This window comes from Carassius carassius, chromosome 31, assembly GCF_963082965.1.
Source record: "Carassius carassius chromosome 31, fCarCar2.1, whole genome shotgun sequence".
In the NCBI taxonomy this organism is placed as follows: domain Eukaryota; kingdom Metazoa; phylum Chordata; class Actinopteri; order Cypriniformes; family Cyprinidae; genus Carassius; species Carassius carassius.
The window spans coordinates 371,407-388,245 of record NC_081785.1 but is presented as its reverse complement, the minus strand read 5'-3'; the positions used below and the strand labels follow the sequence as shown (position 1 = coordinate 388,245).

The following is a 16,839-nucleotide window of genomic DNA, read 5'->3' as shown; positions in this document are numbered from 1 at the left end:
AAGAGATCGCTTGAAGGAGGTGAGTGGGGATCGGATCAAGTGGACAAGTAGTAGGATGATTGGACAGGAGAAGTTTGGAGACGTCCATCTCTGAGAGTGGGGAGAAGGAGGAGAAAGAGTGTGCATCGGTCATTGTGAAGTTGTCCTTAGTCTGCGGTGTGGAGAATTGTCGACTGATGGATCTTGTCTTATTTGTGAAGAAAGCTGCAAAGTAGTCCGCTGCAAGAGTCGATGGAGGAGGGGGTGGCGGCGGATTAAGAAGAGAAGAGAAAGTCTTGAAGAGTGTCCGAGCGTCACAACAGTTGTTAATTTTGTTGTGGTAGTAGGATGTTTTAGCCATGAAGACATTTTCAGAGAAGGAAGAGAGGAGAGACTGATACACACTGAGGTCAGTACAGTTTCTTGATTTCTGCCATTTTCTCTCTGCCCTGAGTTTAGAGTGATGTTCACGGAGAACCTCGGACAGCCAGGGGGCAGAGCGTGCTGGTCTAGACAACAGTGGGCAAAAGTTGTCCAAGCAAGATGTTAAAGTGGAGCAAAGAGTGTCCGTAGCGCTGTTCGTGTCCAGAGCAGAAAACTGAGAGAGTGCAGGAAGTGAGGATGAAACCACAGAAGATAGGCGAGATGGAGAGAGTGAGCGTAGGTTCCGTCGAAAGGTGACCTGCGTTGGAGTGTGAGGAACTTCAGGAGTAAGTGCTAGGTTAGCAGTAATGAGGAAGTGGTCTGAGGTGTGCAGTGGAGCAACTGAAATGTTGTCCACAGAGCAACAGCGCGTGTAGATGAGGTCCAGTTGGTTGCCTGATTTGTGAGTCGCTGTAGTAGACACTAGCTTGAGATCAAATGAGGTGAGCAGAGTTTTGAAGAAAGCAGCCTGGGGCTTATCTAGGTGGATGTTGAAGTCACCAAGCAGTACCAGAGGAGTACCATCTTCAGAAAAGTTTGATAGCAGCACATCCAACTCCTCCAAGAAGTTTCCCAATTGACCTGGGGGAAGATAAATGACCACAAAGTGGATTTTAACAGGGTGGGTTACAGTAATGGCATGTGATTCAAATGAACCAGTACCTGTAGGTGATGGCTGAAGATCAAATTTCCATTCTTTTGATATAAGGGTGGTACGAGGAGTGTGGGAACAAGTGAAATTAGTGGAGAGGGCTGCAGGGGTGGCAGTATCTTCAGGTTTGATCCAAGTCTCTGTCAGTGCCATGATGTTGAGACCGGAATGAGTAGCAATAGAAGAAATGAAGTCTGCTTTGTTACAGTTTTTCCCAATTGCTAAAACACTAAACCCTATTGTCTGAACCAAATGCTCAGTTGCCTGAACCCACTGATTGAATCAATCACTCTTTTGGCAAAACCATAAGCACTTTTCACCTGTTTAGACACAACTTGCCAACACATTTTCATTGTGATGCACCCGTGCTGTATAATGTCAATGTCAATGTCAATGTCACCTTTATTTATATAGCGCTTTAAACAAAATACATTGCGTCAAAGCAACTGAACAACATTCATTAGGAAAACAGTGTCAATAATGCAAAGATGATAGTTAAAGGCAGTTCATCATTGGATTCAGTTATGTCATCTCTGTTCAGTTAAATAGTGTCTGTCCATTTATTTGCAATCAAGTCAACGATATCGCTGTAGATGAAGTGTCCCCAACTAAGCAAGCCAGAGGCGACAGCGGCAAGGAACCGAAACTCCATCGGTGACAGAATGGAGAAAAAAACCTTGGGAGAAACCAGGCTCAGTTGGGGGGCCAGTTCTCCTCTGACCAGACGAAACCAGTAGTTCAATTCCAGGCTGCAGCAAAGTCAGATTGTGCAGAAGAATCATCTGTTTCCTGTGGTCTTGTCCTGGTGCTCCTCTGAGACAAGGTCTTTACAGGGGATCTGTATCTGGGGCTCTAGTTGTCCTGGTCTCCGCTGTCTTTCAGGGATGTAGAGGTCCTTTCTAGGTGCTGGATGCATCTGGTCTGGATACGTACTGGATCCGGGTGACTGCAGTGACCCTCTGATCTGGACACAGACTGGATCTGGTGGCCACGGTGACCTCGGAACAAGAGAGAAACAGACAAATATTAGCGTAGATGCCATTCTTCTAATGATGTAGCAAGTACATAGGTTGTTATGGGAAGTGTTTCCGGTTCCGGTTTACCTAATTAATGCAGCCTAAAAATCCTTTAACGGATTTGGATAATAAAAGCATATTAGTATGTTATGTGTATGCCAGGTTAAAGAGATGGGTCTTTAATCTAGATTTAAACTGCAAGAGTGTGTCTGCCTCCCGAACAATGTTAGGTAGGTTATTCCAGAGTTTGGGCGCCAAATAGGAAAAGGATCTGCCGCCTGCAGTTGATTTTGATATTCTAGGTATTATCAAATTGCCTGAGTTTTGAGAACGTAGCGGACGTAGAGGATTATAATGTAAAAGGAGCTCATTCAAATACTGAGGTGCTAAACCATTCAGGGCTTTATAAGTAATAAGCAATATTTTAAAATCTATGCGATGCTTGATAGGGAGCCAGTGCAGTGTTGACAGGACCGGGCTAATATGGTCATACTTCCTGGTTCTAGTAAGAACTCTTGCTGCTGCATTTTGGACTAGCTGTAGTTTGTTTACTAAGCGTGCAGAACAACCACCCAATAAAGCATTACAATAATCTAACCTTGAGGTCATAAATGCATGGATTAACATTTCAGCATTTGACATTGAGAGCATAGGCCGTAATTTAGATATATTTTTGAGATGGAAAAATGCAGTTTTACAAATGCTAGAAACGTGGCTTTCTAAGGAAAGATTGCGATCAAGTAGCACACCTAGGTTCCTAACTGATGACGAAGAATTGACAGAGCAACCATCAAGTCTTAGACAATGTTCTAGGTTATTACAAGCAGAGTTTTTAGGTCCTATAATTAACACCTCTGTTTTTTCAGAATTTAGCAGTAAGAAATTACTCGTCATCCAGTTTTTTATATCGACTATGCAATCCATTAGTTTTTCAAATTGGTGTGTTTCACCGGGCTGCGAAGAAATATAGAGCTGAGTATCATCAGCATAACAGTGAAAGCTAACACCATGTTTCCTGATGATATCTCCCAAGGGTAACATATAAAGCGTGAAGAGTAGCGGCCCTAGTACTGAGCCTTGAGGTACTCCATACTGCACTTGTGATCGATAGGATACATCTTCATTCACTGCTACGAACTGATGGCGGTCATATAAGTACGATTTAAACCATGCTAATGCACTTCCACTGATGCCAACAAAGTATTCAAGTCTATGCAAAAGAATGTTGTGGTCAATTGTGTCAAACGCAGCACTAAGATCCAATAAAACTAATAGAGAGATACACCCACGATCAGATGATAAGAGCAGATCATTTGTAACTCTAAGAAGAGCAGTCTCAGTACTATGATACGGTCTAAATCCTGACTGGAAATCCTCACATATACCATTTTTCTCTAAGAAGGAATATAATTGTGTGGATACCACCTTTTCTAGTATCTTGGACAGAAAAGGGAGATTCGAGATTGGTCTATAATTAACTAGTTCTTTGGGGTCAAGTTGTGGTTTTTTGATGAGAGGCTTAATAACAGCCAGTTTGAAGGTTTTGGGGACATGTCCTAATGACAATGAGGAATTAATAATAGTCAGAAGAGGATCTATGACTTCTGGAAGCACCTCTTTCAGGAGCTTAGATGGTATAGGGTCTAACATACATGTTGTTGGTTTAGATGATTTAACAAGTTTATACAATTCTTCCTCTCCTATGGTAGAGAATGAGTGGAACTGTTCCTCAGGGGGTCTATAGTGCACTGTCTGATGTGATACTGTAGCTGACGGCTGAATGGTTGCAATTTTATCTCTAATAGTATCGATTTTAGAAGTAAAGTAGTTCATAAACTCATTACTGCTGTGGTGTTGGGAAATGTCAACACTTGTTGAGGCTTTATTTTTCGTTAATTTAGCCACTGTATTGAATAAATACCTGGGGTTATGTTTGTTTTCTTCTAAAAGAGAAGAAAAGTAATCGGATCTAGCAGTTTTTAATGCTTTTCTGTAGGATATGTTACTTTCCCGCCAAGCAATACGAAACACCTCTAGTTTTGTTTTCCTCCAGCTGCGCTCCATTTTTCGGGCTGCTCTCTTTAGGGTGCGAGTATGCTCATTATACCATGGTGTCAAACTGTTTTCCTTAACCTTCCTTAAGCGTAAAGGAGCAACTTTATTTAAAGTGCTAGAAAAGAGAGAGTCCATAGTTTCTGTTACATCATCAAGTTGTTCTGAGGTTTTGGATATGCTAAGGAATTTGGATACATCAGGAAGATAACTTAAAAAGCAGTCTTTTGTGTTAGAAATGATGGTTCTTCCATACTTGTAACAAGAAGTAGAATTTACAATTTTGGCTATATGAATTTTGCAAAGAACTAAATAATGATCTGAGATATCATCACTTGGCTGAATAATTTCAACACCATCAACATCAATTCCATGTGACAGTATTAAATCTAGAGTATGATTTCGACAATGAGTAGGTCCTGAAACGTGTTGTCTAACACCAATAGAGTTCAGAATGTCTATAAATGCTGATCCCAATGCATCGTTTTCATTATCAACATGGATATTAAAATCACCAACTATTAAAACTTTATCTGCAGCCAGAACTAACTCAGATGTAAAATCACCAAACTCTTTAATAAAGTCTGTACGGTGCCCTGGTGGCCTGTATACAGTAGCCAGTACAAACATAACAGGGGATTTATCATTAACATTTGTTTCTTTGGATAATGTTATATGAAGTACCATTACTTCAAACGAGTTATACTTGTAGCCTGCCCTCTGAGAAATCCTGAAAACGTTGTTATAAATTGAAGCAACACCTCCACCTTTGCCTTTTAGACGTGGCTCATGTTTATAACAGTAATCTTGGGGGGTGGACTCATTTAAAATAATGTAATCATCAGGTTTTAGCCAGGTTTCTGTCAAACAGAGTACATCTATATTATGATCAGTGATCATATTATTTACAAAAAGTGTTTTCGTAGAAAGGGATCTGATATTCAATAAGCCAAGCTTTATCATTTGTTTATCCATATTGCTTCTGTTTTTTATTTGTTGAACCTCAATTAAATTGTTAATCTTAACCTGGTTTGGACGTTTTTTGTTTTTTCTAGTTCGGGGAACAGACACAGTCTCTATAGTGTGATATCTAGGTGAAAAAGTCTCTATGTGCTGAGAATTAACTGACCTCTGTGACGGGAGGCAGCTAGCAGACGGTCGGTTTAGCCAGTCTGTCTGCTTCCTGACCTGGGCCCCAGTTAGTCAAGTATAAACACTAAGACTATTTGCCATATTTCTAGAGAGAAGAGTGGCGCCACCCCAGGAGGGATGAAGACCATCTCTTTTAAACAGGTCAGGTCTGCCCCAAAAGCTCGTCCAATTGTCTATGAAACCTATGTTATTCTGTGGGCACCACTTAGACATCCAGCCATTGAGTGATGACAATCTGCTATGCATCTCATCACCACGGTAAGCAGGGAGGGGACCAGAGCATATTACAGTGTCTGACATCGTGCTTGCAAGTTCACACACCTCTTTAATGTTATTTTTAGTGATCTCCGACTGGCGAAGTCGAACATCATTAGCGCCGGCATGAATAACAATCTTACTGTATTTACGTTTAGCATTAGCCAGCACTTTTAAATTTGCCAAGATGTCAGGCGCTCTGGCTCCCGGTAAACATTTGACTATGGTGGCTGGTGTCTCTATATTCACGTTCCGTACAATAGAATCACCAATAACTAGAGCACTTTCATCAGGTTTCTCAGTGGGTGCATCACTGAGTGGGGAGAACCTGTTTAATGTTTTGATCGGAACAGAAGAGCGGTGTTTTGACCCACGACTACGCTGCCTCACCGTCACCCAGTTGCCCTGCTGCTGGGGCTCTGTTTCCGGAACCGAACAATGTACAGGAATCCCTGAGCTAGACGCATCCAAAGCCGTATCTAGAGCCCTAACATTTTTACTATCCTCAATTAAAGTTTGGATGCGTGTCTCTAATTCTGAAATCTTCTCTGTCAGCCTAACTATTTCCCTGCATTTATCACATGTGAATCCCTCATCAGCGACAGAGATAGATAAACTGTACATGTGGCAAGAGGTGCAAGAAACAATGATAGGAGAAGCCATTACTCACCGTGCTTGATGAAAATTCTTACTGCGGTTGTTTGATGAACTTGTGAAAAACTGGAGCGAGGGAGAGGAGAAAAGAAAACAGCGATAGGTTCGAATGAAGACGCTAATGACAAGCTAACGAATGCTAACGCTTTGCAGGTGTACTGCACTCACGGAAATAAAATAAAAGTGAACGATCAAAGTTAATCTGATAAGATTGATCGATAATATCAGAAATATGGTGTGAATTAAGTTATATTTTACCACTTTAAAAAACAGAGAGTGATAGTAAGATAAAGATTCTAGAGAAAAAAATAAAATAAAAACAGCTACACGGAGCTACAAAATGTTACACAAGGCCAACAGGAAGTAGAGAAAACACTGTCCAACGTAATGTAATGGTGAGCACAGGTGACAAAAGTCAAACACAAATAACGCACAGATGTCACCATTTGAACACAACAACTCAAAATTGATCACACTTGTGGCTAATGATGTGAGGGAACATATACAGTGAACCAGTTCAGAGAGCACTGGTTTGTGAGGCCCTACAATGGATAGAAATCTGAGAGGAAGAGTTCGTGTGAGAGGAGTTTGAGGTGGTCGAGGTGGTCAGCGAAGACAAAGAACAGTAATATCTGATGAATTCAGAGCTACCGTGATTGACCATGTTCTTGTCCATGGTATGAGCATATGGGAGGCTGGACAAAGGGCACAACCAAACATCAGTAGATTCACGGTGTTCACCATAATCCGAAGATTTAGAGAACAGGTAATTACCTTTTTTTGACATTATAGAACAGTATGTAAATGTTGACAGCAATTACTGTATGACATACTATATATTGTACCACAGTATACTGTAAGTAAATATGTTTCAGTACATCACTGTACCAATATACTGTAATATTGTAATGGAGGGTTGGTCTAACTGTTTGTATGCCTAGTATTCCATGTACATTTTTTGTAACTCCATGTTCTCTTTTTGTAGAATTGAAAGACTGTCACATGGGGGTGGGAGGACAGGTGTGTTCTCCCCACACCAAGAGACCCTAATTGTTGATATGGTCCGTGAGAACAATGCCATTAAACTGAGTGAAATTCAGCAGAAGATCATTGAGCACCATGTACATTTTGAGGGTATCAACAGTGTCAGCCTCTCTGCTGTTGATCGTGTCCTCAATCGCAGCAGACTGCGCATGAAACAGCTATACAGAGTACCCTTTGCCAGGGGTTTTTTCCCCCGTTGCCTGGCCAGACAAAATGTGGCCTGTGATGTGGATGAAGTGCTGTGGCCTGACCCAGTAAGGAGACATGATGCTGTAACTGAGTAATGCACTTGTTTGTATATTTTTGTACTTTATTTTTACATGGGGTTACTGTACACAAGTGGCAAACGCATAAGATTTCGGTTTTGTCTTTTTGTACAAGTGCTAAATGCACAGGTTCTTTTTGTTTTGCAACATGCGTTTAGCCTACAGTGAACAATAAACATTCATTTCTCCAGCTTCATGTCCTGAGCATTGTGTTTTCTATTTTTCTACGTAGTGTTTAGTGACTGTTCAGTAGTGTCTTTCATTTTGATTGACTCTGGGCACGATTTGACAACATAGTTCAGTTTTGAGCACAGATTGAACTGTTTTGAGGTGAAAGTTTGGGTTTACAAGAAGAGTCTGAGGTTTTGTGAATGTAGCTTGAAAATTGGGTTTTGTTTTCACAGTTTAGAGAAAAGAAGAGCAGCTTTCAAGAAATGTGTCTTAACAATCGAGAAAAACTGTAACTGCAGACTGGCAGTTCCAGAGATCAACTGGAATAGAGAGCGTAGTAGTAGAGGTCAGAGGGACAGGCCGTAGGTTTGTCAGACAGGCCTTCCTGCGACGTACATTGCGTGCTCTCCGAGTATTAGTAGTGATAGTAGAGATCTGAAAGCACATAGTGACTACAAGTGTAAGAGATATTTGACAACAAGGTATACAAAAAGTAAAGAAAGAGTAACTCAAGTTCCCTGTCGGTGTCCTTGCTCGGTGGAGTCGCGCAGGTAGAGTCGATTGTCTTTACACTCGTCGGTCTTCACACGAGGAGGGCTCACACGAGGGCTGCCGCGGTGAAACCTAACGCTTTTGTATTTGCCTTATTACCTGTGATTGAAGTCAGCTGGCCACGCCTCACTATTTAGCAGATCGAAACTGGGCAGTCCCGCGATAGGCAAACTCAAAACCAAGCGCCACTTTCAGAACGTATACGTAATACTATTATAGTATTAATTTGAAATATTTATTTATAAATATTTATATTTATAATATTGATTTTTAATTAGCTTTAAAATGTATATTTTCAGTTTGTTTTCTTTTCAATTTTAGTATTTTCTATTGCTTTAATTTATTTTCAAGCATTTATTTTTAGTTTAGTTTTAGTTGGTTTAGTATTAAACAAGTTTTGACAATTGTTTTTTTAAAAAGTGACTACATGTATCTGTTTATGTTTCTTTAATGTTCTAAATGCATAATTTGTTAGGTAAATAATTCATTTATTTCACTTACATCTCCAATGTATCCCAGCAGCCACAAGAGAGCGTCATGTTTCATGTGATTGTTTTGTGGATACATCAAAATGTATTTCTGGAATAATCTTAAAGCTGGATGGATTTTAAGAGAATCACTGTGTTGTCTCAGAACTTCTAAAAAGTTTCAGCCACTGTTAGATGTGAAGACTTAATACATCTAAAATATGTATAGTTCCATAATCTTTCTAAAAAAATAAAAATAAATAAATGTTGGCAATATACTGATGAATATCTCTCACTAGGAAATCTCCAGACATTACAAGGGTTGACATGCACTGAAGTAAAAATAGTAAAAAAAAAAAAAAAAAAAAAGAATAATAATGTTTCGGGCTGCTTACTCCCTCCCAATTTGCCAATTTACTAATATTTTCCTTTCTACTCATTCATATGAGTATTTAGGTATACACGATGTTACCATTATACATAGTGACTACACTAAAAACTAAACCAAAAATTATTAATTAATATTTATGATTATTAATCAATAATTTATGAATTCTTTAGATTCTATCTATAATGGACAAAATGTTGTGTTTCTTATAAAATAGTGAGCAAATGAAGATTAAAATCTCAGATTCACATGTAGCTTTCTATTGGTTAGTGATGTTCTTGACTTTTCTCAATTGGGGATGAATAAACTCTACTAGCCCAGAGGAGAATCAAAGTTAATCAATTAAGCTGAAAGGGGAGGAGCCACTTTAATTCAAAGCTCTACTAAATAGCAAAGCCAATACTGATGTGCATTGGAGCATTGTGCCAAAGTTGGTTAGAATGGACTTCTTGCAAGGTGTGTTAGTGTTGGTTGTGATTGTGGCTTTTGACCTGAAGAGTGCATGGGGAAGTTTGAAACACCGCCAAAGTCCAAGCAGCACAAAGCCGCAATCAGCTCCAGCTTCCAGAGGTCCTACTCTTTCTTCTCAAGGGTTCTTGAATCCTTTCCAAAAGGCTTCTCCGTTTCCGAGTCTTGACTCCAGAAAATTTGCGCAAGACCCTCTTGGTCTTCAGGAGAAGCAGCTGTTGCAGGGTCCAGTCAAGCCTTTGGACTGGAAGTTTCCCATCGTTCCAGAGGTGCAACGTGAGTTGGCGGCGAACTTCCAGTTGAGGCAACCTGTGACTCCCAGTAGTGTGGCTGTGCAATGCAGTGAGAGCCGGGTTCATGTGGAGGTGAAGAAAGATATGTTCAGCAATGGTCAGCTGATCCAGCCATCTGGTTTGTCTATGGGAGGCTGTCCTGTTGTTGGTGAGGACTCTGCCTCTGGGGTGCTCATCTTTGAATATGAACTACAGGACTGCAATAGTGTGCTGATGGTAAGAACCGTTATGTCTTCTTGGATTAACCAATAAAAACAATGGCTCTTCATGAGTGTTAGTTGAATGTTAAACATCCACAGAACCTTTCAGTTTCTGAAAGCTGCTTTGGGGAACTGATGTTCTATGGCTGCTAGAAACACCCTTGAATCTTATTTTTAAGTGTAGTTGAACAGAACCCACTTGGTAAATCCCGTCTCTTGCAGATGACTGGGGATGAGCTCGTCTACACCTTTGCTCTTACCTACACCCCTGTGGCATTTGCTGGCACGCCAATTACCCGTACTGAGGGTGCAGTTGTTGGCATTCAATGCCACTATCAAAGGTAAGCGACTGACTGGATGTGTTAAGCAGGGTTCCTTGTGGTGTTGTAACTGGAAGACTGTTTATTTGGTATCTCCTTGAACTACAGGCTCCATAATGTGAGCAGTAATGCTTTGAGGCCAACTTGGGTTCCTTATGCTTCAATGGAGGTTGCCGAGGACGTCTTGGTGTTCTCCATGAACCTCATGATGGGTTTGTGTAGTTTCTTTAGATCTTAAGCCTTGTGAAATGAGGCTGTGCCTAAACCGTTCTTTCCTTTTGCAGATGACTGGGTCAATCAGAGGCCTTCAAATGTGTACTACTTGGGTGACATTATTAATATTGAGGCATCTGTGAAGGTGTACAACCACGTCCCCCTGCGTGTGTTTGTGGACCGCTGTGTGGCCACCCAAGTTCCTGATGTGACTTCTGTTCCGAGATATTCCTTCATTGAGAATCATGGGTAAAGTCCTGTCACTTGATTCTCTAGAACGGTTTATGTTCGTTCAGTGAGCACTCAATCCCTGAGAATTGGGTTGAGTCAAGTGACCCTAGGTTCAGCTCTTCTTGGTAAGCGCTTTTGGCATCTCTGAGAATGACTGTCCCAATGTTCATCCTAAATGGTATGTGAGAATTTCTGAAGCGTAGCTTGTTGAAAAGCGTCGGCCAGGGACTCCTGTTGCCCACTATCTTTTGTGCTCTGGCTAGGAATTGGTTCACTCCACGAATCCCTATTACAGTGTTGACCACAAACATTGACGCGGGCAACTGGTTGCAAACCCATTTTCACCCACTCTTTATCAGGTGCCTTGTGGATGCCAAGGCTACGGCTTCCAGCTCCCACTTCTTGCCTCGAACCCAGGAAGACAAGATCCGGTTCCAGCTGGAGACTTTCATGTTCCAGGGAGGATCCAGTCCTTCTGTACGTTTTATATTGACCGAATCGGAGTCCTCTTCCCATCTGCTCTGTTTTTGTGAACCCTTACCGGTGTCTCTTGCAGATCTACATAACGTGTACTGTGAAGGCCACTCTTGCTTCTGCACCCAGTGACGCTCTCCACAAATCCTGTTCCTTTTCCAATGGGTAGGTTCATGCTGCTCAAGAACACTATGAAGCTGCCGTATCTGATTTTCCTTCCTTGTTGCAGGTGGCTTGCTGCTGATGGGAACCACCAGGTTTGTGCTTGCTGTGACTCAACATGTGGTCCTGATGGGGGAAGTGATGCTCCTATTGGGGGTAGGTAGCTGCATCAAGATTGCTTCTGACACTTCACGTGCTCCACTTGACTTGGGTATTTGCCTTTTCAATAGGTGTTCAGTGGGAAGGCAAGGCCTCACTCGGTCCTGTAATGGTTCAAGGGCGACAGAAGACTCTAGCTGGACTTCAATAAATGGGGGGTGGAAACCCTATTCCTGACTTTCAATAAATGCACAACCTTGTTCCTGCTTCTGCTCTTGTCTAGTTTAAGCACTCTGGGTTTGTGCTCTAAAGATTAATCTCATTGCTAGTTTTACTAGTTTCATCCTGTCTGAGATCATGATAGCTTGTCTGGTATGTAACGTGGTACATGTGTCCTGTGCTTGCAGTGGCATGAGAGATTTAGTGCATTTGACTAGCTTTTCAGGACATAATGTTGACTGTTACCAGGGTAAAGGACATGCACTGTTTACCACTGGCAAAAATTAAATTGCTACACTTCTGCTAAGCTTACAAACACACGGTTGCTAGTCTCGGCAGATGTCAGGATGTGACTGATGGACAGGTTTATTATGGCGGCATCACAGCCGAGAGGCATGGAAGGACAGACAGTGGTGCCGTAATGCAACTCGGCATAATCATTTAGCCATTAAAAAACACTAAAAATGCCATTTCACAATTTTTAGACCGAGACATTAAACAGACTACTCGAATGCCTCATTTACATCAAAATTAAATCTGGTGTATGGGGTTGCTTAATTCGTTTCACTGGAAGTATAATAGAAAAATATTGGTAGCACTTTATTTTACAGTCCTGTTCCTCATGTACATACTAAGTTATTGAAATTACTATAATAAGAACAATGTAATAACTAGGTACTAACCCTGAACCTACCCCTAAACCTAACCCTACCCCGTGTAGTTACCTTGTATTACCAGAACTTTCTTAGATAAATACTGTAAGTACACTATAAGTACATGTTAGTACACGTACTGTAAAATAAAGTGCAACCAAAATATTTGTTTTAAAAAGAACTGTTTTAATATCTTTTTATTAATCTACTGAAAGAAATTAAACTTACAAATCAAAACCTATTACAATTAATAATTAAATATTTTAATAATTGATTAAAATTATGTAAATCTTAATTTGAAACATGATTAACAGGAAAAAATCTAATTTGTATGTATTACTAAAAGATTCATGTTATGAAACACTTGTTTATCATTATTATACTTTAATTTTAAATATGTATTTTTTACATTTGTGTCTATATGTACTTTTAATACAACTTTTAAATTGTGAATGAATCAGGGTGAAAACCGCTTTCTTACTAAAGACTTGAGCTCAAACTGACTTCCGGTAATGGCAGCGGACTGATCAGTCGCCTTTTCAACTCATCAGTCGCATTTTCCCGTTCCACGTTCCTGCTGTTCTTTATCTACCTTCAACCATCTTTCTCAAAAGCCATTATTTAGTTGCTTTATTGCTGCTTTATCATGCCCAAGCCGTCAAAACCGAACAAGCCGGACCATTCCCGAGGTTTTACGGAAGAATGTACTGATTCGAGCAAGGCTAGTGCTAGCAGTAGCCATGCAGTTAGCAATGAGAGCTCGTTACATGATTTATCACATGGTGCTTTGTTGAAACAAATTGCCGAAGTTGTTGCAGAAGAAGGTCGGCACACACAAAAATTGATGAATGACTCCTTTGCTAAGCTGGAGTCGGAGCTGGACGTGAAAGTTGATTGCATCATCAAACGCATCGATGAGGTTGCTGCAGCCACCGACTCCCTTGCGACGCGTCAGGCCGAAACAGAAACTCGTATCTCTGTCCTGGAGGATGACATTGCTCCACTTAAAGGGAAACTGGCCGCACTCGAGAAGCTTAACTTGTCACTTATTGAGAAGGTTACGGATCTAGAGGGGCGTTCCAGACTGGACAATATCAGAATCCTTAATCTCAAGGAGTTTGTCGAGGGAAGTGATCCCCAATCTTTTCTTTGAAACTTTCATTCCAAAACTGCTTGAGTTGTCAGTCCAGAGTATCGCAATTGACCGCGCACACCGAGGGCTCGGTACTCCTTCGGATGGTCGGCCTCGCCCTGTTATTATCAAGATTCATCGCTCTAGAGACGTTTCTACAATTCTGACCGCTGCTAGACGCAAAGGCCAGCTTCTATACGAGGATCAATCTCTCCGTATTGCTCCTGACATTTCGCCTACAGTTCGTGCCGCGAGGAGAGCCTTCAATCTTATCTGCGCTGAGCTCATTAAGAAAGACATCCGCTTCCAAATGAACTTCCCAGCCATGTTGGTCTTCAAAGTAAACGGCATGCAGAAAACTTTCAGAGACCCGAAAAACGCCAAAGCCTATATGGACGGTAACTTGTGAATTCTCTTGGATTTTCGTTTTGCCGGTAATATGATCCATGCAACGGGTATGTTTATTCAATGATGGGTGTTGCCAAAAGGAATGGGAGAGTTTTCACATGTGTAAACGGTTATTATCATGAAGTTTTTTTTAAATATTAGTATGGTTTAAGCTGGGATTTTGAACAGGTGCATATCTTTTTTCTGTACTTTTAATGGTTAATAGATCCTAGTTTTCCATTTGTTTCACAGGAGTTATAGACATGGGTGCGGCCAATCTTCTCCTTGTTCTGTTTTTGTTTTGTTCTAATGTGAGGTTTTCAAAGCCTGAACCAGAGAAGTTCCTATTTCCTCCCCATCTTTTTCCCCTATGGAAACTTTGTTTTTCCTGTTTACTGCATAGTTTACCTTGCTATTACTTTTTAAATGATTGATGGTGCCAAGCTGAATATTCTCAGCCTCAATGCAAGGGGCCTGAATAACCCAGTGAAACGAGTTGCTATGGACTTTCTGCGGAAACAAAGAATTAATATAGCCTTCCTACAAAAGACTCATCTGTTAAAAAGGGATACAAATCGCATGGCGATTTTTCCGGGTAGTTGCTTGCTCATCAGCTTTAAACAAATCGAAAGGGGTGGCAATCATATGTCAGTGTAGTTTGCACTTTAAGTTGTTGGATACTTGGTCAGATCGCAAAGGCAGAATAACAGTTGCGAAAGTTCATATAGAAAATAGAAGTGTTGCCTCCGTCTCAATTTATGCCCCTAATACTTTTGAAAAAAAAATTTATGAACAGCTCACTAAGGTACTGCTGGAGCTATCTGACTTCAAGCTCGTAATAGGAGCTGATTTTAATGCTGTTGTTGACAGATCGGGACACTCCGAAAATTTAGATAAAAAATATTCTTCTGAGGCTTTATGCTCCTGGATTAATGATACTGGGGTGGTGGATCTCTGGAGTTTATTAAATCCTGGTGTTAAAGGCTTCACCCATTTTTCTTCAAGACATAAATCTTCCTCTCGAATTGAATCTTCTAGAGATTTGTTTTTTAATATTGTTACCATTAACTTATTACCAGTTGCTTTTTCTGACCATAATGCAGTGATTGCTTCTGTGTTGTTAAATTCAAATCCAGCTCGGGCCCCTAGATGGCGTTTTAACACCTCGCTACTCCGAGATGAAGCATTTAAAACCAAGTTTTCAAGTCAACTATCAGATTTTATAAATATAAATAAAGGCTCTGTGGATGACCCAAGGACAGTCTGGGATGCTGTTAAAGGTTTTATTAGGAATTTTACTGTATGTTATGCCTACAACATAAGGAAAGCTCGGTCATCCAGATTATACGATTTAGAGTCCAAATTATCAGCGTTAGATAGCCTATTACAACAAAGTTATGATGAGGATGTTAGGCTTCAATTTGACCTTGTGAAAAAAGAGATAAATGCTGTTATGAAACAGCGGGCCGAATTTTTAATTCATAGGACGCGACAGTTGTACTATTTTAATGGGGCTAGCCCCAGCCGTTTATTAGCCCTTAGATTGAGGTCCAATGAACATTTTACAGATATCAGCACAATTAAATCCAAAAATGGTGATATTCTTAGTGTGCCCTCACAAGTTAATGCTACATTCCGTAGCTTTTATGCTGATTTATATAGCTCTGAGGTATCACATAATCAGGATACTTGTGACAATTTTCTAAACAAAACACTGCTTCCTAAGCTGTCTGAGGAAGACTCTCTAGAATAAAATACCCCCATTACTTTAGCTGAGCTTAAGGAGGCTGCTTTTGATATGCGTAGCGGTAAATCTCCTGGGTTGGATGGAATTCCACCTGAATTTTATACCACGTTCTGGGACAGTCTGGGCTCCCTACTCTTTTATATGATTCAAGCTGCTATTGAGAGAGGGTCCTTTTCCAGAGATGTGAATATTGCATTTATTACGCTTTTGCTCAAAACAGACAAGGACCCAAATGATTGTTCAAATTATAGGCCTCTGTCACTTCTAAATGCTGACCTAAAAATTTATGCTAAATTGCTCGCGCGGAGACTCCAGCCGGCCATGACTAAGCTTGTTTACTGTGACCAGGCTTTATTAGGACTAGATTAGCATCTGATAGTGTTAGGAGGTTACTCCATGTAATACATGGGTCATCTTCGCTGACTCCTCCTACCGCGGTCCCTTCCCTAGATGCTATGAAAGCCTTTGATTGTCTGGAATGGCCATATTTGTGGTCTGTGTTGAAGCTCATGGCTCATGGGTGCTGTATGTGAACCCCACAGCCATGGTTTTGACAGGTAAGACTTGTTCTTCACTGTTCAACATAGCCAGAGGTTCTCGACAGGGATGCCCTCTTAGCCCGCTGCTTTTTGCACTCTCGCTAGAGCCACTGGCCCAGACAATACACATAGATAAAGGTATCACCCCAATCACAATGTGTGGGACCAACCATCAAATTTCTTTGTATGCAGATGACATCCTTCTTTTTTTAGGCAATCCACTGCAGTCCATTCCTAACATTTTAACTATCTTTGGCAGTTTTGACGAGATTTCCGGATATAGAATAAATTGGACAAAGTCGGCACTTCTTCCACTAAATGACGCAATGAGAAACTTAGCACTGCCCTCGGGTATACCAGTGGTCAAACAATTTAAGTATTTGGGCATTATGATTGGTGCTTCATTGCAGTATATAATTAAGACCAACTATGAGGGCATCCTGTCTAAAGTTTCTTGTAACTTGGATAACTGGTCATCACTTCCAAATTCCCTTAGATCGCGCATCTCGATTATCAAAATGAATGTACTCCCTCGAATTAACTTTGTGAGTTCTATGCTGCCCTTGCCTCCCCCTTCTCGTTTTTGGGATAGGCTACAGAGCATAATTACCAAATTTGTATGGAATGGCTA

General features: G+C 40.8%; 1 protein-coding gene across 1 annotated transcript; it reads left to right on the top strand.

Annotated features, from left to right (window-relative positions):
• The first annotated feature begins 9,490 nt into the window (after positions 1–9,490).
• LOC132111267 (zona pellucida sperm-binding protein 3-like) lies at positions 9,491–11,791 on the top strand. Its single transcript, XM_059518421.1, has 8 exons — positions 9,491–10,048; positions 10,255–10,373; positions 10,461–10,564; positions 10,637–10,814; positions 11,156–11,273; positions 11,353–11,435; positions 11,500–11,588; positions 11,663–11,791. The coding sequence occupies exons 1-8, from the start codon at positions 9,512–9,514 to the stop codon at positions 11,740–11,742; spliced, it is 1,308 nt and encodes a 435-aa protein (XP_059374404.1). The 5' UTR covers positions 9,491–9,511; the 3' UTR covers positions 11,743–11,791.
• The last annotated feature ends 5,048 nt before the right edge of the window (positions 11,792–16,839 follow it).

Bases quoted from the DNA above. Each gene is read 5' to 3' on its own strand.
- LOC132111267 (XM_059518421.1), top strand. From the start codon at position 9,512: ATGGACTTCTTGCAAGGTGTGTTAGTGTTGGTTGTGATTGTGGCTTTT. The intron at 10,565-10,636 runs GTTTGTGTAGTT...TTCCTTTTGCAG, and splicing joins CTCCATGAACCTCATGATGG to ATGACTGGGTCAATCAGAGG. The intron at 11,274-11,352 runs GTACGTTTTATA...TGTCTCTTGCAG, and splicing joins AGGGAGGATCCAGTCCTTCT to ATCTACATAACGTGTACTGT.